Source organism: Stigmatopora argus, chromosome 3 (assembly GCF_051989625.1).
Source record: "Stigmatopora argus isolate UIUO_Sarg chromosome 3, RoL_Sarg_1.0, whole genome shotgun sequence".
NCBI lineage: Eukaryota > Metazoa > Chordata > Actinopteri > Syngnathiformes > Syngnathidae > Stigmatopora > Stigmatopora argus.
Window position 1 is genome coordinate 3473576 of NC_135389.1, and position 24593 is coordinate 3498168.

The 24593-nt window shown below is 41.7% G+C and overlaps 1 protein-coding gene across 9 annotated transcripts in view; it reads right to left on the bottom strand.

Annotated features, from left to right (window-relative positions):
• Window positions 1-5233: 5233 nt before the first annotated feature.
• The window catches only part of LOC144071656 (NT-3 growth factor receptor-like), a 66370-nt gene continuing 47010 nt past the window's right edge, over window positions 5234-24593 (bottom strand). For 6 of the 9 annotated variants that reach the window (XM_077596932.1, XM_077596931.1, XM_077596939.1 and 3 more), the window contains 9 exons: window positions 22821-22844; window positions 22462-22508; window positions 21324-21426; window positions 18842-19006; window positions 16258-16388; window positions 15378-15550; window positions 15066-15309; window positions 11394-11552; window positions 5234-5530 (listed from right to left, as the gene is read on the bottom strand). In XM_077596932.1, coding sequence (XP_077453058.1) covers window positions 5345-5530; window positions 11394-11552; window positions 15066-15309; window positions 15378-15550; window positions 16258-16388; window positions 18842-19006; window positions 21324-21426; window positions 22462-22508; window positions 22821-22844 — 1232 coding nt within the window. In that variant the 3' untranslated portion in view covers window positions 5234-5344. The remainder of the gene's footprint in view (window positions 5531-11393; window positions 11553-15065; window positions 15310-15377; window positions 15551-16257; window positions 16389-18841; window positions 19007-21323; window positions 21427-22461; window positions 22509-22820; window positions 22845-24593) is intronic. The other 3 variants (XM_077596934.1, XM_077596935.1, XM_077596936.1) reach the window with 3 other exon arrangements.

The following is a 24593-nucleotide window of genomic DNA, read 5'->3' on the forward strand; positions in this document are numbered from 1 at the left end:
GTCTGTACTGAATATTGTCACATTTTACTATTGAAGATCGGACGTCTATAAAGCTATTTGTTACCATGTGAGTAGGTGGTGAATTAGAACAAATAAAAATATGTATATATTTTTTTAAGTAAAGTAACAAAGTGTCAGGTTCACCATTAGACGTTCCCAAATTGACGTACAAATAAAGACAAAAAACAGTCTTCTGCATTTTTCACTTGCAAGAAGAACAACCGTTGAGACAGCTTCCCAAATCCATTCTGACCTAACACGTCTTTTCTGTTGTTTCATTACATTCGAGGGCCTGATTACATGGACGTCTCAACTCTAAGGGGAGGGGTGGAAACACAAGAGAGACGTCAAAAGTCAAAACAGAAGAGGACTGAAGCGTCAGCAAGTCTTGTGGAGTGTTTGTAGTGGACGCAGGTGCACTTCCCAGACCAGATTCCCAGCATTACAAGGCATTCTGGTTCCTCTTTGTTTTGTCTTCTAGGAGTGAGGTTTGGTAGCAAAACCAAACGTCAGGTAGTGTCTGTGGTGGAGAGATGACGCAGGGGCAGCTCCCCGCAGGCCAGGTCGTTTTGGCTTCTCTTTGTTTAGTCTAACTAAGGTTATCATGATCAAAGCTTTTACTTCGTTCATCTTCCATACCGCGCATCCTCGAAGGGGTTGCGGGGGTTACCAGGTTGCCTACAAGTGGTACGAAAGTGAGAGTTAATGCAAAGAAAGTTGTGGAAAGGAAAGTGAATGTAAGAATGATGGCTAGGGGTTGTGCGTTGAAGTTGACTTGTTTGGCTGTTAACGAAGAAAGCGTTGCTCTGGTGCCATCATCACCCGATTTGCCCTTCTCACTGCCTCCTTGCTCAAAGGAGAAATGGCTTTCGGCAGCATCTCTACTTAGCCCATTTATGCCGTCACCCTACCATGAAGTTAGAAAATCTTTAAATGAAATTCAGGCTTTGGTGCTTAATGTAACTGCTGGTCGACGTGAAGTAGATGTAGTAGATGATCAAACGTATCTCGCTCGCAACAGACGTCGAATGTGAATACAGTTGCTGAAACTTTGGCTGGTGGAGTGACCGCTGCCATTAAAAATTAGAAGGAAAATTGGCCAATATTACTGATTTGACCCATGCACACGTTTGACTCAGGACTGTATAAAACAAAATTGAACAGACGCCAAGAGGTTCCACAAAATATTAGAGATCAACTAAAAATATTACCACTCAACATGAAGACAGAGTGAATGCTGAAATGAAGGAGCAGTGCCCCACCCTGTGCGCTGAACATAAATCAACCCAACTGAAAAGAGAACTGGAGGTTGCTGGCTGCGCTTCAAATAAGGAAGAGGAAAACAAGTTGTATGTTGCTCAATTACAGGATCAATTAACAAAATTAAAGTTTCATATCCAGAATCTTTCAGGTACCCACACTGACTCCGCTCTGGACTGAGCCACAGGGGCCGGGGGCCCTGAGGAATCTTCTGATGATCCAGCTTTTCCCCCTAATCGGCCTGCGACTCGTTCCCAAATCTTGCAGGCACCCATGTCAGCCAAAGTTGACGTGTCAACCGGTAACACTGCTGCTTTACAAACCTTTCTCTACCACTAATGTGTGTGTTGATGCAGAAACTTCCACCCATGCAATCTGGTGGTACAAATTGGCTTCAAGCAGTGCAGACATTGGTAACGGGACAAATGTTAACAGCAGATGATATTTGTATTCTTCTTACACAATCATGTCAGCTTTCAAATTCAGGTTTTCCTTCTCTCCTTGATAATCAGGATCCTACGCGAGAAAATTATTAGACCTTTTCTACTGGTTTAGAGACTTTATTTCCCCTCCCTGAAAGCGTCATTTCAGATCTGTTGTTTACTCCCAAAACAGATGAGGAGGCGCTGGCGGCGGCCTTCGTTGACCGGGCCCTCACTGATTACACTCTGAAAACAGGACATGCTCCCACAGCCTTCGCCTTGCATTCGCAAGTGTTCTGAGCAGCTATTTTGAAGGGAGTTCCCAAATCTGTGGCACAGGCTATGGAAGCTGATAGGTTTAGTAATAGATATACTTTAATAAAAGGAGAGACATCGTTGACATAATCCAGCGATAACTTGCAAGTGAGAATCAGTCCTGGCTCGCCCTCGCCACCGGAGCATTCTGAAGAAAGGCATCCTCCTCTGTCCATTTAGTCGCACATAATCAAAACACTTAAGGTTATCTGATTCAAACAATTGCATAAGCTAACCGAATAAAACAATTAAGTTAAAAAACAACTGCAACAGCAATTGCATATCAGGTCGGAAACCAAAAATAACTGTTTAAGAATTTGCACAAGTAAGCATAATAATTTCCATAAATGTGAAACGAGCAGATCGGAAACCAAAACAACTGCGTAAGAATTTGCAGAAGTAAGCATAATAATTTCCAATAACCGAGCGACAGTATTTTGAAACAATATGCGAATATTTTCGGAAGTTGATTCGATTATCGCCATCTGCCGGAATCCAAGTCAAAGCAATTTAACAGTCCTTCACAGATCTTCATTGCGAACTCAGATCAACAGTCCTTGGCCTGGAACTTGGTGATCTGTCAGGACAATAGTCCTAAAAACAATTAGATGTCCTCGGAGCCAGCTGCAAGGGGGGAAGTGTCCTTCTTATACTGAGCTTCCGTCTGCTTATAATGATTAATGTATCACATATACATATAATTATTAATATTCCACACATACATATAATGATTAATACGCACATATATAATATTATCCCAGAATAACCTCAACAGAAGCCAATCCAGATATTTAAGGTGCTGAGGTAGACATAGAGTCTACGATAGACAAACACAAAAGCACAGGAAAACAACTTTCTGTGCTGCAGTTGCAAAACTTGATAAAGCAAGATGAAGTCGCTCTAGCTGGGATCTCTTCTTCCTCTGTTGATTCTGAGTGTGTTATGTATCAAGCAGGTGCATTCATGGGTCAAGGAGCGCCCCCAGTGGGCCATAACGTGTGCTTAAATTGTGGACAGCCTGTTCATTTGGCTCGCGATTACTGTCAGCGACCTCAAGCATCTGGATGGAGAAGCAGAGGCACGTGGCTACAATCGAGGGCCCCAGGGGAGAGGTCACCAACTACAGTGGTATCGAGATATGAGTTTAATTCGTTACGGGACCAAGCTCGTATGTCGATATTCTCGTAACTCGAACGAACGTTTCCCATTGAAATGACCTAAAAGCAAATTAATTCGTTCCAACCCTCTGAAAAAACACCAAAACCTTTTTGCACCGGTGAATTGTAATATAACATAAACACATTTAAATGAACTTGGATTATGATGCAGACACACTCAAAAATAAGTTTAATCTAACCTTACTTTACACTTAATTCTAATTTTGTTTTACATTTTTATACCTTTTGTTCTTCCGGCAGGGTTGGCTGTTTGCCCCGCCTCCACACTGACTTTCGACTATCGATGGGCTGTTTGCTTTTGTATTCCCTTCAAAATATTCCGAAAATGATGCACACAAATGTCCTCACAATAGGATAACGCACGACCACTTGCCAACGAGAAATAATATATATTCCTAGTACTAGCGATCACTACGCCATTCGATACGAGTAAATTGAAACATACAAGCTCAATCCCAGAACGCATTAAGCCCATATCTCAAGGAATTACTGAACCTCCTCCGATTCCTTGAAGCAGTATCTTTCCATTGCTGCGGCTCGTGCAATTCCGGATTACAGCTGGATGTTCTATCTTGATGTGTCTGAAAAGGTGAGAAGTGTTTCTGCTGCCCTTTATCAAAAGGGAGAAGTAGGAAGTCAACAAGTGTGTCTTCCAATGGGAATTATATTGGTATATATATGTCGCGAGTGGTTAGCGCGTTGGCCTCACAGCTCTGGGATCTTGGGTTCAAATCCAGGTCATGTCCATCTATGTGGAGTTTGCATGTTCTCCCGGGCCTGCGTGGGTTTCCTCCGGGTACTCCAGTTTCCTCCCACATTCCAAAAACATGCATGGTAGGCAGATTGGACACTCTAAATTGCCCCTAGGTATGGGTGTGAGTGTGCATGGTTGTCGGTCTCTTTGTGCCCTGCAATCCGCTGGCCACCTATTCAGGGTGTCCCCCGCCTTGGGCCCGAAGTCAGCTGGGATAGGCTCCAGCACCCCATGACCCTAATGAGGATAGAGTGGTTCAGAAAATGCGATGACATGAGGCAGAGACCCATTGTGCTTAAGAAGACATTGTTACTTTATTAGATTTCCCCCCCACCTATCTTAAAACAAACAGAAACAAGGTGTTCCTTTGTGTACTAAGAAAGGAAACAAAGAAAGTCGGCACGTCGGATGCTCCGTATTGGACTATTTCCAGTAGTCTTTTTATATTCAAAAGTACACATGCTGCACGCTTCAGCCCTTTTACAAATTTCATTCATTTCACTGACATGTGGCATGTACAGGATTAACTTCTTAGCATGCATAAACCTCTTCACCAAGTTACCTAGTTATGGTACTCGGACGTTTCGTCGAAAGACGTGGTCGACCGGACGTTTGGTCGACCGGACGTTTGGTAGAACGGACGTTTGGTCGCCGGGTTGTTACTGTTGAAACCAGCTCTCAAAATTATAATCATGAGGGAGAGAGAGAGTGAGTTTAATATCTACATATTTAATGTCAAAATATCAACAGTAAACTCTCTGTCATAATTTGACAGCGAGCGAACCCGGCGACCAAACGTCCGGTCGACCAAACGTCCGGGGACCAAATGTCCGGGGACCAAACGTCTTTCGACGAAACGTCCGGTCACGGAATAAATTAACATATGAGCTCGGTGCCGGAATGCATTCGGCTCGTATCTCAAAGTATTACTGTATCTCAGGCACGATTCACAACGAGGAGCAAACTTTCATCAGGGGAAAATGATTATAATTGTAGAGGGTTAGTCAATAGCATATGACACAAAAAACTGTGGTTTCTATGGGAATACAGTTTGATAACATATTATTACATGGATAAAGATGATCATATTTTGAAATTGATGTACGTGAGTGGTAAAACAGCACTATTAAAAGATATATACGTATATATATATATATATATATATATATATATAAATATATATATATATATATATATATATATATATATATATATATAAATATATATATATATATATATATATATATATATATATATATATATATATATATATATATATATATATATATATATATACAAATATATTTAAGAACTTACAGTCTGTAGTTAAATGTAAGTTAACTTAGTAAGTTAGTTTAAGTAATTTAAGTTAAATGCCTTGTAATATGGGAGTCAAAACCAGGGACCTTTTTTTCCTAACCTATTATGTCCAAATAAACTGGTGTGGCTTTCATCAATGATAACAGGGTATTTTGAATGTCCTTCATGTTAAGGCGCTGTTGTGGTTCTCTCTGCCAGCAACCAAGCATTACATCATAGACTGCTTTGGGACAGAGCCGCGGGCGCTCAAGCACTCTGCCCTGAGTTATACACTCAATCACCTAGAAGAAAGATAACAAAGATTATGTTATAGACACAAAATTATTATTATTTTTTTTTAAATTGTATTTCATTAAAATATATTTTTACTCGACTACTGCTCATAGAGCAATTTAAACATTTTGTCACAGAAACGATACACTTAGAAAACAAACCCACTGGATTTACAAAAAGGTTAGATAAAGTAAGATAAAATAAAAATAAATAAAAATGACTGTTTTTGTTATTTTTCTGACAATCAACACTTATGACAAATGTTGTAATGTAACTGTGGTTTTGTGAATCCAGACCATTATGAAACAGGGACGAAGGCAATTAATGATATATTTGCCCATGTTTGAGTATGCATATCAAAAAAAGTCCATTGTGACCCCTGTACAGGTAGAATTTCCAGTGTCATGTGATTTTCAGTTCCTACAGAATCTTTTCGCGTGAATATAAATATGTTTATTGATGTTCTGGAAGTCATCCTAAATTTACGGGAGTTTCATCCGTAAATAACTATTTCAAACCTACTGACTGGCAGATGGCAGTGCTTGACAGGATTGAATGACCACTACGCTACACTACAACGACAAACAGGGAAGTGTTTGAAGAGCCAAAAACTACCCAGTGGGTAGGGAATGGTGACCTTCATGCTGCAGATTCTTTTGTCCTTCAGTGGCATATCCTTCTAGGAATGTAGCAACACTCCTGGTAGAGTGTCAATGCACATTTGTTGGCATTTGATTGTGTAAGACACCTGATAAAAAGGGCAAATCCTTCCCTTACACAATTTGGTCATTTCGGCGCAAATGTTTGCAGTGGACTGAATGTAAAACTTCAGGATTTTCACTGGACACAAAAGCTGCAGCCTGTCTCTTCCCTCAAATTAGAGTAAAGCCAAGCAAAACATAGTAGTTGAAAATGCTTAATAACAAAAACACATTAGAAATGTCAGCAATGTGTGGGCACAAGTACCATAAGGGTGCCACCTAATAGAGGGTAGACTTATAGACAATGCATGCAGCTCACCAACACACTTTTCTGAGGTAATGGTATAGACCACCATACGAAATTTTGAAATACTCGCTTAGTCTCCATTCTTGCCACTGGCTTAAAGGCAGACTATCACAAGTCCCATGCCGAGTAACAAGGAGCTTTTTAGAGATGAAGGTAAAGATCCCTCCTGGGAGACAACAATACAGTGTTGTGAAACTGGTGACTCTAGCACCTATAACCAATATCAGATGGCCAGATACTTTGTGTTATGATAGTGGGCGGATGCCACCGAAACAGGAACATGTACATCTTTGATCGTGGCACATCCACCCATCTGTCTAACCCTGGGCCTGACAGTATCCCATCTCCCCCCTCTTCCCGGGCCACCTGGCAAGTGACGTAGGGCTTCCGGGTGGGCCCGGCAGAAATCCCGAATAAGGGTCTGGCGAGCCGGGATAAAACTGCGCTCCTCGAGATCTTACCCCTCCCAGTCGACAAGGTACTGTAGACCGGCCCCGGCGACAGATGTCCAGAAGCCGCTCCACCTTGAAGGTCCCGTCAATGGTCAGCGGAGGCAGTGGGGACTTAACAAGGGGTGGGGGGTTTCTTGTCCCAACCGGCTTGACTTGTGATACGTGGTAGGTGGGATGGATGCGGAGGGCTGCTGAACGTTTGATGCAAGTGGCGCACGGCACACGAGTTCAACATACGTTGGATCTCATAGGGACCAACGAAGCGGGGGGATAGCTTCCTGAATTCGGTCCCAAGGGGGAATCTTGGGAGGACAACCAGACCTTCTAGCCGAAGACATAGGACTGTGCAGGTGTGCGGCGGCCTGTCTCTGGTTTCACATGGAGGAACATTGTAACACAGTGTGGGTTTGGTCCTAGATACAGGCATATTTGGTGCCTGGACCCACGGGACAGCCATAACTGCCTCCAGAGACGGGAACAAGGGGGGTTGGTAGCAAAACGTAGGCAACGGAGCTAGACGTCGTCGCTTGTTGGCCATCTTAAGAAGAGGCCCATTCGCTCCTATTAATAGGGTCAATAGGATTTGCTCTTTGAAAGGACAATAGATTGCTTGATTTAAAATCGAACGTGTGCGTCTATATCAAAGTCAGAGATGCAGTATTTTTGGCATACTTCATAACAAATATCAGCATCCAGTCAGAATCGTAGCCACATCAATTCGCGATTAAAAACCAAACAGTTAATAGTAATTTAGTGGAGTCACTCAGTCACCCTGAGGAACCGAATTTCCTTTGTTTTCTTTTTAATATTTTTTTTAATAAAATAATTTTATTTCTTGCCTTTTATTTTAAAAATGGAGCGCTCAACGTAGGAACCAAGTTTCGTCCGTAGTGTGTTTAGAGACGAGCCCATTTAGTACGCCCACGCCCAAATGTGAATGTGTTTGTGTTGTCAAGCGAGTTTTTGCTGTTTTATTTTCTTTAATAAAGAATTTGTGAATTTCCTTTGTCTTCTTTATGTCTTCTATAATACAGTCATACCTCGTCATACGACCGCTCGTCATACAATATTCTCGTCTTACGACGAAAATTTTGATCGAATAATTCGCCCAAGATCCGATCAAAATTTCGTGATGCGACCAAGCCAGGTTGCCATGGCACTGTCTTTTTTGCATCTCTTTCGTGTATAACAATATCTACGAGCACCGAATGATTTCTTCAGACGAGTTGCGACCAGGAAACGCACAACGCGCATGCGCGGGAAAAAGAGGGCTTTCTGGGTAATGAAGTATACTCGTGTACACAACGCCGATAGGCAATGGCACTCTTCTCAGAATAAAACTTCATTACCCACAATCAATATGTGGGTAAGCTCAGCTGTTGCATTTCCTGTATTATTATCTAATATGAGGAGTATTATATTTCTTCACGTTCGCTGCTCATAACAACCAGCGGCACCGGCCCGCAATTGCCTCCCCGCAATATTTCCGGTCGCAACTCTCTCTCATAGGCGCCGTTCAAAGCGGCTGCGACCAGAGCCATTACAACGAGGGAGTTGCGAGTCGATGCCCCCGATGTCCCCACGAGCAGCGGAGCGATCACTAATATATGTACTACAAGACTATTTCTTGTTGGCAAGTGGTCGTGGGTTATCCTATTGTGAGGACATTTGTGTCCATCATTTTGAGAATATTTTGAAGGGAATACGTAGTACAACAGCTAACAGCCCATCGATAGTGAACGTGAGGGTGGAGGCGTGGCAAACAACTAACCTGACCAGAACGGAGGTAAAAAAAAGATTAAAACAAAATTAGAATTCAGTCTTGTGTAAAGTTACATTAAACGTATGTTTGAGTGTGTCTGTATATATTAATCCAAGTTCATTTAAATGTGTTTGTTCCGTTTACGAGTGTGTTGTCGTGGGGAAAAAAAACCGAACCGGCGACGAATTGTCCGGTCGACGAAGTGTCCGGTCGATGAACTGTCCGGCGACGAAGCGTCCGGTCGATGAACTGTCCGGCGACGAAGCGTCCGTCCGATGAAACGTCCGGGGACGAAGTGTCCGTCGACTAAGTGTCCGTCGACGAAGTGTCCGTCGACGAAATGTCCGGGTACCGCGGCTGGCAGCAGAAGAGGATGGGAGGACTGACCTGTAGCAAGGATCACCAGAACGTTCCTCTTGGTTTGCTGAGTCTTTGCTCTTACTGGGTCAACCGAGCACATCTGTATGAGGTGGCCTCTACAACTGCAGTAACTGCTGAACATTGGGTGATCAAACACCTTACGCATCTCCTCCGTGAAGCACGCATAAGAGGAGCATGTAACTCACCCCCTCTGCCATTTGCACTACCTCCCAACAGGGCCTCACTGGGAAGGCAGCCGATGAGGTAAGCTATCGTTGCTCCGTCTGTGCTATACGAGGCTTTGTTGTTCAAAGACGAGGCTGCATTGTACCAGGAAGGCCTGGCATGTGCCAAAGTCGCCGTCAGGCAGGAGGCGGCGCCATTAGTTCACGGTACGGCTATGCCAGGGCTACCGCGGGAGTGGGTACAAGTGGGCATGACTGTGCCTGTTGAGCATGACGCAATGGTGTGAGTTGTGCCTACCATGATAGTACCATCTGTGAGATACTTGATACCTTGGTTAAGAGAAAATGAGTCACCTGGCTGTGCTGGTCCATGAGTGGCGTTGGATGATGTAGGGGTGTCCGGTCTGAGCCTGTGGGGTTGATGTTTGGCTGGATCGTGCTGTTATGATCATGGGTGGAAGACCCCGAAGCAGGCATATGTACAACTTTGATCGTTGTGGTTTCTGTTTATTGTAAATGTACCAGGGCAGGGTGAAGGTACGAGGACAACAGCGTAGGCAAGTCAGTGAACATGGTGTGGGGGTCGAAAGCCGTTAGGTCTGTAGAAGGATCCAAAGTGAAGGTACAAGTTGCGTGGGCATAGACGTGGTCTTAGGGCAAGAATGGTCGGAGATCAGGCAAGAAGAACAAGAGGTAACAGCAGAAGGTAGTAACAGTAAACTGATTAAGACGACCCACCGACGTGGTCAAGCTCTGGGTAGCTTAAGTAGGTCAGTGATGGTGATGAGCCACACCTGGTGTTGCTTGACCCATCTGGTGGCGGACCTGTGATTGGTTGACAGGCACATCCACCCACCTCTCTAGCCTTGGGCCTGCCATTTTGCCCCTTTGGAGTGGATGACATGCATACCTTATTCACTAATGACTCCGAGACATCCTGGATCGTAGAAATCAAACAATTCACAAGCTCCTCTCTGTGGTCAATCACCACACAAGACAAAAGTTTTAATTGAACTTCCAGTGACACTGGAACCTGTACCCATCCCTGGATCAACCAGGGGTTACAGGGGACGTGTTGGTTCCTCGATGATTATGCACTTTCCATACCTGTCAACCTCTGCCGATAACTGCCCTTATAAATGATTATGATTCCCCTTACAAACCCCCAAAAAACCTTACAAACACCGTACGAGTCGTAGGGTGTTTGTAAGGTTTTTTGGGTGTTTGTAAGGGGAATCATAATCATTTATAAGGGCAGTTATCGGCAGAGGTTGACAGGTATGAGTCTTTCTCTATTGGGCAGTAAGGATTAAATTGTACTGTGGAAAAAAATAACTGGACATAGCCCCACACAAATCCACGTTGGGTTCAAACTGGAATGATGAAAAACTTCTCAAAGATGGCAATGATGCCCAATTTTAGGTTTCATCTCAGCATAGTTTGTTTCTGCACATGAGTCACCAGAAATTGATAAAAACACTTTATAGGGAGTTCCAAAGCATGTGTTATCCTAGTTTGCAGAAGTGCACGTAATGGTGTGTTGTTGTTTGTGTGTGGCAAGGTTCATCTAAAATTTTGGATGTACTACTTATAGGATTATCAGAAAACAATATGTGCCCATAACGGCCGTGGCATCTGATGAGCTAGCACCACTAACACAGGGGAATGTTCCTTAGACATCATTATTTTCCAAATAAAAGCAATTCCTAAGTTTTTTTTATCAAGTCACTGATTATATAGTGGCACGCATACTTGACTGAGGTGTAGGTGGTGGGGAATTTACACTCGTGGTAGTGTGATTCTAAGTGTAAATGGTTGCCTGTTTCTGTGTGTGTGTCTTACAACTGACTGGCAACCAATTTAATATGTTGTCTGTCTTTCGTCTGAGGTCATCTAAATTGAATACAGCACCCCACGTTCCTGACAAGGATATATACAGGGTTAAAAGTGCACAGCTGGATGTTTTTGCTCATTTATAGCATAAACACATAAATGTTGAAAAAAATATCAATGGACATTGGACTAATGGCAACTTCACCTTGTACTGGTAACCAGAAAATTACAACAATGTTGTCAAATACTGCAGATATAATTTTAAAGACACCTCATTATTGGCCAGTTGGAACCAGGGTTGTTTGCCATTAGTGAAAATTTCCCATAGAACAACTCCAAAGCTCCAAACATCCGTTTCTGTGGTAAATTTCCTGTACATGATGCTTTCTGGAGGCATCCAGCGTATTGGCAGCATTGTGTGACCTCCGACCTACACAACAATGCACAGTTTTTAGATTGCATGACGTACCCAGCTTACAATGTGTAATTTGGTTAAAATATCTCACTGAATCAACCATAGCAGTGCTTCTTTGAACTGCATCACACGAGACAATAACAAGACAGCCCAAGTTCATCTCATCTTATCTAATTTTCTGAACAGCTTTATCCTCATTAGGGTTGCGGGGGGTGCTGGAGCCTATCCCAGCTTACTCCGGGCCAGAGGCGGGGGACACCCTGAATCGGTGGCCAGCCGATCGCAAGGCACAAGGAGACGGACAACCATGCACTCTCACACCTATACCTAGGGGCAATTTAGAGTATCCAATTTAATTTTTTTTAATATATATATTTTAAATTTGAGTCTTTCACCCGGTATTTTTTATGAGGCCATAGTGAAGATGTACAGTCGTACCTCGACTTATGAATGTCCCTATGTCCGAAATTTTCAGGTTATGAAACCCTTTGCTATGCAAATGAGCGTCTAAACATATAAAACATTATCCAAGTTACGAACTCCCCCAAAATGTAAATGTCTGTATCTGTTATTTTATTTTGAAATTGTCCTGCTTTTCTTCCACTTGAAGCCTCCCACAACCACTCTCTTTTGACCGCCATTTGTCACCACATAGTTCTTTATTTAAAATTATTGGTGCGAATGAAATGAATAAGCGGCTGTTATTCACCAAAAAAACGGAAGATAGGAACGTGGCGTGCGGTTGACTGATATTGCAAGGCAATATGGCCCTCTGTAACCCACCTACTAGAATTATTATGCAATGGAAGCAGAAGGAAGCATTAAAAGCGAAGACTCCTTGCCATGGCCTCTCTTTTCTGAATGATGAGATGAAGAGACTGTTAGTACTTTTGAGTTCTATTTAATGCAAAGTTGTTTTGGATTCATAATTTGACGTTGTTTAGATGTGTGTTTGTGTGGTTATGTTAGCTTGCTCCTTAGTGTTCTGTACTACTGCACGGATAGAACATGTTTTTGCATGCTTGTTATTAATTTTAATAAATCAATAAATAATCATTTTCTTTCATTTTGTCCATTTCATACAAAAGTGGTACACTATGATCATTTTTAAAAGGATTAGTTGGTAGTTTTTTTGAGGAGCATGGAACAAATCACAGAATTTACCATATTTTCACATCTATAGGGTGCACTTAAAAGTCTAAAAAATGTTCCGAAAGTGGTCAGGATGCCCAATCAGTCGGTGCTGATTCTGTCAGATTCTGTAGATGTCGCTGTATGACGCTGACTGCTTGATTGTCTGGGTGCAGGTTTTGCTGATGCGTTAAAGGGGGGATTGGGCATCTAATGAATATAGCACATACCTATAAATAATGCAGGTATATGTTGTGCAAAACAATATCAGTTTGACCATGAAAATGACACCTACAAAGAGACACGCTTAGACTGGCAGATATCCGCTACGCGGAAGAACGCGGAAATCGAGCTGCAGTGAAGCACCTCAACTTAAACAAAGCTGGAAAATAAGCTAAAGAACCCAAAAAGACAACGCTGCGTTTCCACGGAGGTAAACCGAGGTGGCCCATGTTGGAAGAGTTTCTCAACCACTGGATCCAAGAGGAAAGAGCAGCGGGGAGAAGCGTCTCTACAGTCACCATTTGACTAAGGGCAACAAAGCTTGTCGATGAATTGAAAATTGAACATTTTCATGGAGTCCGTCTTGGTGCTTTCACTTCATGGAACCATCTATACATTCCGGGCAAAAACTATGGTGACACAGCAGCTTTCGGCAGACTACAAAAAAAAGATGACTGCCTTCCGCTCCCACTGCACCAAAAAGATTGCCGACAAGCTTATTCAGCCCAGCCACATCACCAATATGGACGAGGTGCTGCTCACTTTCGACATTCCAATGAACCACACTGTCGACAAGAAGGGAACCAGCACGGTATACACAACGGGCCACGAGAAGTCAGTTTTCACGGTTGTGCTTGCTTGCCATGGGAGCGGTCAGAAGCTATCACCCAAGGTGATTTTTAAGAGTGAAGAGGACATGACATAGAATGTTCAGTTCAAGGAAGTACTATGAAAGGACTTGCTCTTCAGAATTCAGTTCAGCCCATCTTACCATCCTCATCATTGAAACTGCTGAGGGCGGCAAACCACCCACATCTCCAAAGACTATATAAAGTTTGCCTTCCCCCCTCTGAGGACTGTCAATGCGATAATCAGCCATTGTTTTACCCATTGGCAGTAACACAGCGCTGTGTTTATTGAACTTGACGAGTTCTGTATCACATTTCTGTCTCCATTATTGACCCCTTCCACAATTGGACGAACACGCGCGTAGTGGACATCAAATGAGCCTCACTCTTCAAGAGAAATATGTTGCCAAAGGAAAACATTCCAGCCGGTGTCATTGTCAAAGCCAACAGAAGGGATGGATGGACGAGGACAAAATGAAAGAGTGGCTTATTGAGATGTATGTGAGGGGACCGGATGGCTTTTTCCACATGTCACCATAAAACTGATCTGCGACTCCATGCGCGCCCATCTCACGGCTGAAGTGAAACACCAAGTCCGGCCTATGAACTCCACATTTGCCATCATTCTGGGAGGCTCACAGTTATACAAAGACTGGCAGGCAGCGTCGGGCGAGTTACGCGACAATATGTGAATGGATTGTGAATGCCTGGGCTCAAGTGTCGGCCAGAACTGTAGTTCGAGCTTTCGCCAAAGCTGGCCTCAAATTCCCAGAATAACCTGATGACAACTCTGACTCTGACAGTGAGATGGAGCATAACATGCTGGAGGGCGAACTCACCCACTTGGCTGAAGTCTTTATACCAGACAGAATAGTTTAATGGTTTTGTGTTTAGCTGCTTTAACTTCTATCAATGTGAGTCCCTTTTATATCAATAAAGCACAATCAAACATTGTTTTGCTCATGCTCTCTTTAAAAAAAACTCACTACCATAACATACACTGGCATAACATACGCTAGCATAACATACGCTAGCATAACATATGCTAGCATAACATACGCTAGCATAACATACGCTAGCATAACATATGCTAGCATAACATATGCTAGCATAACATACGCTAGCATAACATATGCTAGCATAACATATGCTAGCATAACAAATGCTAGCATAACATACGCTAGCATAACATACGCTAGCATAACATACGCTAACATAACATATGCTAGCATAACATATGATTGCATAACAAATGCTAGCATAATTTACGCTAGGATAACATGCTAGCGCCCATTAGGCCAAAGTGCCTAATCTATGGGCAAAACACTGAATATACACCCGCAACTGAGACGGCGCCCTTTCATGCAGTGCGTTCCATAGGTGTGAAAATACGGTCCATATAAAGTACTGCTCTACTTACAAAAAAGTCGAAGTTACGAAATAAGTTCTGGAAAGAATTATTTTCCTAAGTAGAGGTACGACTGTATTGTCTACACATTTCAATTATATACAGTAGATTTTTATCAACAAAATATTTTGCTCTTACCCTATAATAATCAGTGCTGTAAATGTCTCTTGACATGCCAAAGTCTCCAATTTTGACCTGGAGGGCATTCCCTACCAGACAATTTCTGGTAGCCAAATCACGGTGAACAAAGTGTTGAGATGCAAGGTAGATCATTCCTGCTGCAATATGACTGGCTATGTGAAGCATTTCAGACAGACCCAACTTCCCATTAAACTGCAGTTGCTGACCATCCACTAGGATCATAGCGTCTGGTCCAAGGGCTCTAGGGAGATTTTGGAATAGCTCATTGTTACACATTAGTTAATTCTTCCAAGAACTGACTATACTCACCTGAGAAATTTATTCAAATCTCCATGTTTCATATATTCAAATACCATAATGAGTGGATCTCCATCAAAACATACTCCATAAAATTTCACAATATGTTCATGTTGGAGATTGGTCAGCAGGTCAGCTTCACGTTGAAAATCCTTTTTAGCTGATAAGGTGGGATCCTTTAGTGTCTAAAAAAGAAAACAACTAAAGAGTATACTAATATTAAAAGTCAAATAATGTGTATGTTAGGTTCCTTTGCGGTATATTTGTTTGTTTTTCAAATGTTATTGTTTTTTTTCCTATTGATATGGCTTATACTTGTGTTCACCCATGGCCTTCATCTGTTGTCATCTGCCCTCTTGTGTTCTCAACCAATCCGTGCCTCTCCTGACACCCTTACCATCATTGTTTCATCAACCTCTGTCTATTAAAACTCTTTGTCATTGTCTGCTCCTTGTTAGATCATCTGCTTATAGCAGCTCACATCTTGGATTTTGGTCCTCATCCTCTATCTCCTCGGAAAATGAATACATATGGTACCTACAAAAATGGAATCTGAACATGCCCCTCAAAGAAATTTTACTCCCACTATTGCTGGCAAATACATTTAAAATCTCCAAAATAATAAAAATCTAAATTCCAGGGTGCTGTCTCCAATTACAGCTGGTTTCGGGCAAGAGGCTAAACAGAAATAACTAGTATCCTCAATCACAGTGCTACTAAGTGGGAATCGAGCCCATGGTCCCTAAGTCAGGCAAATGTACAATATCAGCAACTTTAAATCTAAATCTCAAAATGTCATTGTTAAGCAAAACTGACTTATATGACCTTTTTTTCCCGTGATATAAGAAATGAATGAAAGAGTAATGATTCACTCTCTCTCTTGCTCTCTCACCTTTACAGCGACAAGCATTTTGTTCATTTTGGGGCACAGAGTGTAGTATTCTGCTAGGAAGACTTTGCCAAATGCTCCTTCTCCAAGCTCCCTCTTCAAAATTATGTCCCTTCGTTTTAGATGCTGAACATCTTAAAGAGATAAACAAAAGCAAAAAAATACACATTATCGTAGAAAAAAATATAACATGCATTCATTACGCAAAGATCAGTGAGTATATGAAAATAATTGATAGGCATAGCATGAGCATTCCAACTTTGTCAACATTTTAAATGTCACTTTAGCATACACAAGCAGGGGGGGGCCCAACTTTGCCGGTCCCACCTGCTTGTTTAGAACCAAAACACAATTATTGCGCTTTTAAAACAAATTATCTTTTGAAAAATGGGTGTTTAACAAATAAAAGATTGAGTTTACACACTTAGAGAAGGTGAAGAAATGCAATCACTCGTCTTTTAGGGTCCGGCGGCCGTTTCTGGCCACCATAAAAAATTCAACTCACTACTTGCACGGTTTGGGCAAACGTAATGAGAGAATCTTAACATGCACGCACAGACACCCATCCATTAATCACGCTTCATAAGGATTATAGATGACCGCCGAGGTCGAAGCCTCGCCACCACTTTGGAATGCAGAAGATTGTGCTGCCATCTTGGTGCGCTTCAATTGTTTATGCCTTTCCCAACTCGATACGAAATGAGAACTCCTCTTTTTTGGCATAATTGGTGAAAAGTGGGAGCCCGTTGGTGCGAGTGGTTAGCATGTCAGCCTCACATCTCAGGGGTCCTGCGTGACTGGACGTTTCGTCGAAAGACGTTTGGTCGACCGGACGTTTGGTCGACCGGACGTTTGGTCGAACGGACGTTTGGTAGAACGGACGTTTGGTCGCCGGGTTTGCTCGCTGTCAAATTATGACAGAGAGTTTACTGTTGATATTTTGATATTAGATATTTAGATATTAAACTCACTCTCTCTCTCTCATGATTATAATTTTGAGAGCTGGTTTCAACAGTAACAACCCGGCGACCAAACGTCCGTTCTACCAAACGTCCGTTCTACCAAACGTCCGTTCTACCAAACGTCCGTTCTACCAAACGTCCGGTCGACCAAACGTCCGGGGACCAAACGTCCAGCAACCAAATGTCTTTCGACGAAACGGGGACCAAACGTCTTTCGACGAAACGTCCGAGTACCGGGGTCCTGGGTTCAAATCCAGGCCGTGTCCGTATGTGTGGAGTTTGCATGTTCTCCCTGGGACTGCATGGGTTTCCTCCGGGTACCCTGATTTCCTCCCACATTCCAAAAAACATGCATGGTAGACTGATTGGTTCAGAAAATGAGATGAGATGGTGAAAAGTGACAGTGCAAACATATGTAAAGTATGCAAAAAAGGAATGTATTATATATACAGAAGCAGGATTATGCCTTTTCGGAAAAAGTAAGGAAAACTGACGGTCAATTTTAAAAGAAAGGCTGACAAATTTGACCTATTTAAGCAATGTTTGGGTGTTATTTTTGGTAAAACATTGTAAATCAAAGTGAAAATATGACGAAAATAAAAACTCACAATAGCGGTGTTGTTGCCTAGTTCATTTAACTAACTTCAAGCGGAAATGACTAAGAAGAAGCACTCCAGCACTATCTTTCTCTCTCGCTCATTCTTTCTCTCTTGTCACTCACACGGTGTGGAAAGAACAGCATGTAAATAATACCTCAACATTAGAGCCTGATTCGTTATAATATGTAAACAAATAATAAATATAACTAGGACTGCAAGCAGTACTGAACGGGCCCAAGCACCCTCCTCTTGGAGGCCACGCCCAATCACAAAAACTCACGGTTTTGATAACTTTTGATTTGGAGTCTCAGGAACTGTACCATCGATTTTGAGGCGGACGGAAAAAAGTACCATTCCTTCCACATCAGTAATACATATCGTACCTACATATTTGGTACTTGACAGGACTTAGGAACAAATCAACTTGTGAACGGTCGTTTGGAACCAAATGTGTTCATAACTTGAGAACCTACTGTATATGGTAGACAACATGCATCTGATTTTCACTCTATAATATTTATTAAATATTGATGTTTTAATTTTGTACTGTTACCTTAAGAATTGACAATGGTTTCAAACAATTCAATTTCTTTATTCTTCATTTACTCTGCTCGTCTTTCAGCGAAGGCAGACGTCCTCATGGCTGCTCCCTTTTCTTTAACGGATGTACGAATGTGTCGTGCACCATAGTTGCTGCGACTGCCCACAACTTAAAGTGCAAATAGAGGCCCACTGGAATTGAGTCTACTGCCAAGAGCATCACCGGTGTCATTGTGTATGTGATCTCCAAGGCAAAAGCCTTTGACCCTCATTTCAACATTCAAGCATTTCTGATAAACTGTTGTAAAACTTGGACGGTCTGATGACACAACATCACAAACATTCAGATTATTAAACATTTCTGCTAGAGTTTTGTGTTTGTTCGGTTGAAATGTGTGCCCATTGGATATGCCAATGTGATCATGAAAGGGCACACAACCAAATATGCATGGTCCCATTTACTGTAGGTATTTTTAATGTACGTACGTGTGCTGGGTTTCTTTGAGTGTCCATGTCTAAAGTACTGTTGATTCTCAATAATAGGAATCTTGTTCAAACCAATTGTATTTAGTCCTGCATCCAGTGGTCTGATAATTCCACGATTCACATGATGACGTTGACTTGTTGATTCTTCTTCATTTATTTCTGCTGCTGAATGTAAAACAGTAAGAAATAATATTTTAATCAGGATTCATTGTTGATTGGTCTTTCTTTCGTATGTAAAGAGAGGTGGAATAAATATTAAAATGAGCTTTTGCATTAAGAAAATAGGCCGCCTCGTGGTGTAGAGGTTCACTCGCCTGACTTCGGTGCAGGCAAGCGTGGACTCATTTCCCACCAGTGGTTGTATGACTGTGAGTGCGGATGGTTGTCTGTCTCTCTGAGTGGCCTACGGCTGACTGGCGACCAATATACGGTGTAGTCTGCTTTTTGCTCGAAGTCAGCTGGGTTAGGCTCCAGCAACCCCCGCAACCTTTCCGAGGATATGAGGTATGGAAGATTAATTAATGAATAAATGAATTATGACAATAATTATTTCACACTAAAACTATTGGTGTTATTGGGAAAAGCCCATATTTAAAGTTATACATAAAAACTGAAAAATTGTCTGTTTATCAGATTACTCTTTTTCTACACTGGGATCGATAAGTGTTGAAATGTATACGTATTTTTTTAGCCAATTTCTCATGTTGGTCACAGTAACCCACCGTTTTTACTCGCATATAAGCCGCCCGCGCATATAAGCCCCACCCTGAAAATTGCCTTGAAACTTTTGAATTTTACAATGTTTCGCATATAAGCCACCCCCTGATTCCCAATTTTCACATCCATATTCATGGTTTTAATAGGGAGTACAAATGTGTTACTTTGAAGGGAAAATCTTAAGAAAAATCATCATGTGGTAGTTCTGAGATACTGTATGAATCAAAAGCACATTATTAGGGTCAATATCATATGGAAGTTAATATGCCTGTCTTTGTAAATGCAAAATATCAAATTGTTCAATTTGAAAAATGAAAAAGGTCTATCTTGATGAGAACCTGATGCTTTCTGATTACAGAAATTACTCCAATAGTTGTCACTTTCGAACAAGAAATAAAACGAAAAAAAATCAAAGTGGAATTTTGTTTTATTCCAAAATCAAGGCTACTCGCGTCTGGCCAGTCGGACCTAGGTAAAATGGCTGTGCCCCGAGCGATTTATGCAAGATGTTTTTTTTTCCTTAAATTTCATTCATAGACGTCAAAATAAATTTTATTTAGCGTTTTATCTGTTTATCTTTTCTCTATTTTGAAATAAATGAAAGTATCAGCCACATTTGCTTGCATCATGACATTACGGCGCCATTGCGTCATGACGCAATGGCACCATTTTGTCGTGACGTCATCGTGTCACGGTGCCGTCAACTTGCAGTTTTTTTGCACATCGTGTTTTTATGCGCATATAAGCTGTACACTTGATTCAGTCATTATTTTTCTGTCCTACAAAAGCGGCTTATATGTGAGTAAAGTACCTCTTCGCTAGAGATATTTTTTCTTTTCTTTTCTTTTTTTTCCATTAGTTTGGTAGTTAGTTTAAAGAGCATATTCACACCAAGAAAGTCCATAGTTCAGTTACACTGCTCACAAAATTAATGAAACACTTTTTTATGGGGCCTGGCATAAAATTAATTAAACCTGTCTGATAACTTTCTGATTGGTTAAGCGGCTGAAGGTATCGTTGATCACTTTCAGCTGTATTGATATTCTTGAAATTAACAACAAGGGCATTACATTTTCCACGATTTGAAAACACTCAAAACAGTACTGGTTTTACATGTGAAGGTCATTTCAAGTTTCTCCCTTCTCAGTTTTTTTAGCTGGTTTTCCACTTGTGCTGGTTTTGGCTTGCGTATATCTACTGGCAGTATGAAGCGATTCCTTAAAACTCCCAAAGTTGCACAGGTTGTCCAACTTCTCTAGGATGGCACATCCACACGTGCTGCAGCAAGAAGGTTTAATGTGTCTTCCAGCACAATCTCCAGAACATAGAGACTTCAGAAGAGCTGTACAGGCCCACAGAGGGTCCTCAACCCATTGGCATGGCCGATTCCTGCTCTTTTCTGTGGAACAGGCTGAGCACACCTCGTGCCCTACAGAATGACCTCTAGAGGGCCATTGGTATAAATGTATCTACCCAAACAATCAAAAACAGAAATCATGAGGATTCTGGATTTGACAAAAAAAATCTACTAATGTGCAAACGTTTTTCAAAACGGTTGAGTGGGGTAACAGTGAAATAAGAAAGGAAACAATGAGAGAGTTCCTGCTTGTAGCACTCATGCTCATATTGATACGGTTCATCCGACTACAAGTGTCTGCGGGTTATTTGGCGTATCTGAGGGTATTGATGCAGCGTCAATTTTACATGCACATAATATATACACATAAAATTGACTTTTGTATTTCCTAAATATCTAGAAACCTACCTTTCAGGCCAAACTTGGAATTTCCTCTGTACTTATTGATCGTGAGGAAAATAATAAGCAACATCACACCAGCAAACCCTAAAAGTCCAACTGCTATAGAAACCTGAAAATGTGAGGTAAAGAAAAAAGTTTCAAGCATATGAATTGTACAACTGTCTTTGGGACCCCAGCATAAACCAAAACAACATTCAGTAATCCCTTGAATATCATGGATAATGTAGACCAGACAATTATCAAGAAGCGTATTCATTAAGTGTATTTATTAAATATAATAGATATGGGCATATGAAAAGACTGTTATATATTAATATATCTTTTTACCTTGACAGTTTCAAAAGGTTCGTTAACAACTCCAAAGTGACAAAAATTAACATCTTTGCTGTGTATAGTATGTAAGAAAAATTAGGGTTTTCTTTGTCTGCATTGATCAGTGATTTCAAGTGGAGATCATGCATGAACCACTCTATTAATCTCGGGAAGGTTTAGAGTGCATTGGTTAGTTCCTTGTCCAGTCTGTTGAATTCCCCAAATCTGAGAGGAGTGATGAAATTGGATTTTTGTTCATTTAAATTCTCACTTGAGGTCTAGCATATAAAACCAGACAGATCCCTTGAGTGCAGTGTATGATTCTTTTAAATTCAGCAATATTGCTGTAATCTCACTTACTCTGACAGAATTGGATAGATTCTATCACGTGACAAAGACTACATTCTGCACTTAGATCAGTATGCTGAGATGCTAAATATTTAGATAGTGTGAAATAGAATTTGACTTTACATCCAAATATAAATTCTTAACCTGGGGTACAGTTGGAATTGTTCAATTTCTGCAATTTATAGATAAAAGGAAATTTAGACTTATTAATGTGAATAAACCTTGAGGATCTAGTTCTACCCGTGGGCCAAAAACATATCCCTATTTTTGAGAGTTGTATAGTGGCAAATAGATCACATCATACAATATGTCGTGGCGCATCACCTTTTGTATGCCATAAAAAGATTTGTCAGGTGTCAAAAACTGGAATACTGGAATTCAAGAATTCATATTTGTTTAGGTCTGCACGTATATTTTTGAGCAGGAAAAAAATTAAATAACTGAAGATATTTGGATAATTTCTAACTAGAAAAATGTTACTTACCCTAAAAGCATCACTGTGGGGGTTGTGAACGTTTGCCGTTGGTGTTACTTGAGGAAAAAAGATCAGATAAACATGAAACAAAACATGCAGTAAAGTATTAATCTTAACCTACATCTACTTTTGTGGTTCTCTAGATTGATGTAAATTATTTTATGATCTTTAAAACTTGATAGGGAAATAATAACTAAAGCAAAGTACTTGCTCTTTAGTGTACATAAAGGACACACTTAATGTACATGCCGCGACACATTAATTGACACAACAGTTGAAAATTCAACTCTAACCCACAGATCACAATAAAAATATAGACAAAATTAAATAACTTGTATATTATGTATATCTGGTGAAAAATAACTTACCATAATAATAATCATTTTCTGTAACTGCAAAAGAAGTCAGAACATTTGGGAAAAAAAATATGAAATTCAGTTTAATCAGGTGTTTAAACATGGCTTTATATTTAATCCAGACATGTTAAATAAAGAATTTATTGAAATAGAACCGGTTGTACAAAATTACTAATGCGAAACCAATATTTAATAGTCAGGGTCCCCAAAAATTCAAATACAAATAAGGAGTAAAGTAATTGGCAGGCTAGACTAAGGACAGAAGTAAGTATAGTGCCTTGCGAAAGTATTCGGCCCTGTCAGGAGCGGCCGTTTGTCCCTCCAGGCTTGCCGTAAAGAGCAGCTGGAATCAATCTGTTGATCACTTCCTGAGTTTGTATTTAAACACCAATTAGTTCTATTATCATTGTCAGATCGTTCCTGCATGCGTCCTGCATGCTGCTACATATTCCTGCATACTCCCGTTTTGGTTCCAAGCCTTTGTTGATTTGTAGATCCCTGTTGATTTATTAAAGATGTTGTTTTGAAGCTAACTGCCTCGTTCCCCTCCTGCTTCCCGCGCCTGGGTCCTAATCCATTCCCGATCGCGCCACGACGACGCGGCGCGATCGTAACAGAACGATCCGACCATAATGGACCCAGCGGGAAGGCACCCACGCTCGCGCCGACGCTCTCGTCGATGCCAGCCACCCTTCTCGAAGCCCCCCGACCACATGGATTCAGCGAGAAGCTCCCCAAAATCTTTTGGGGAGTTTATAATGGACACGCCATGGTGTGGGCACCTCAGAGATGTTCTGGCAGCGGAGGAATCCTGACTAGGAGGATTCCAACCACGCTCTGCCCCCACGACCACGGATCACGGACCACGGACAACGACTGTGCCTTCAAACCTGTACACGCCACACGCACTCCACGGCAACCGGCCGGCGCGGACGCCCGCCGGACCGGCCCCTCCCTCGTCTCTTCACCGGCTGGCGCGGACGCCCCCCGGACAATGAGAACGGTTCACACCCACCCTCCCTGCCTGCTTTTCGCTTTTCATGGACATTCGGCATTAGGACGTCTAGAATCCATCCCTTAGAGGGGAGGTACTGTCAGGAGCGACCGTTTGTCCCTCCAGGCTTGCCGTGAAGGCAGAGCAGCTGGAATCAATCTGTTGATCACTTTCTGAGTTTGTATTTAAACACCAATTAGTTCTATTATCACGACGACGCGGCACGATCGTAACAGGCCCCTTTGAACTTTTCACCCTTTTGCGATATTTCAGGCTTCAAACATAAAGATATAAAATTCCATTTTTTGTCAAGATTCAACAACCAGTGGGAGACTATTGTGAAGTAGAAATATTTTTCTTTTGATATTGTAAACTGTTTCATCAAATACAAATCTGAAAAGTGGGACGTGCAATATTATTTGGCACTTTACTTTCAGTGCAGAAAAATTAGTCCAGAAGTTCAGTTAGGGTCTCAGAATAATCCAGCGTTTACTGATAATGATAAATAGAATCGACATGTGAGCCACCTGATGGTGCAGTGGTTTTTCCGCCTTACTTTGGTGCGGGCAGTCTGGGTTCGATTCCCACTAAGTGGCAGTGGGATTGTGGGGTGCGTGAGTGGTCGTCTGTCTCTGTGTGCCCTACGACTGACTGGCGACCAGTCTAGGGCGTAGTAGTCTGCCTTCTGCCCAAAGTCAGCTTGGACAGGCTCCAGCTACCCCCGCAACCCTTACAAGGATGCGCGGTACAGAAGATGAATGTTGATGATGAATTGACATGTGTGTAATCAT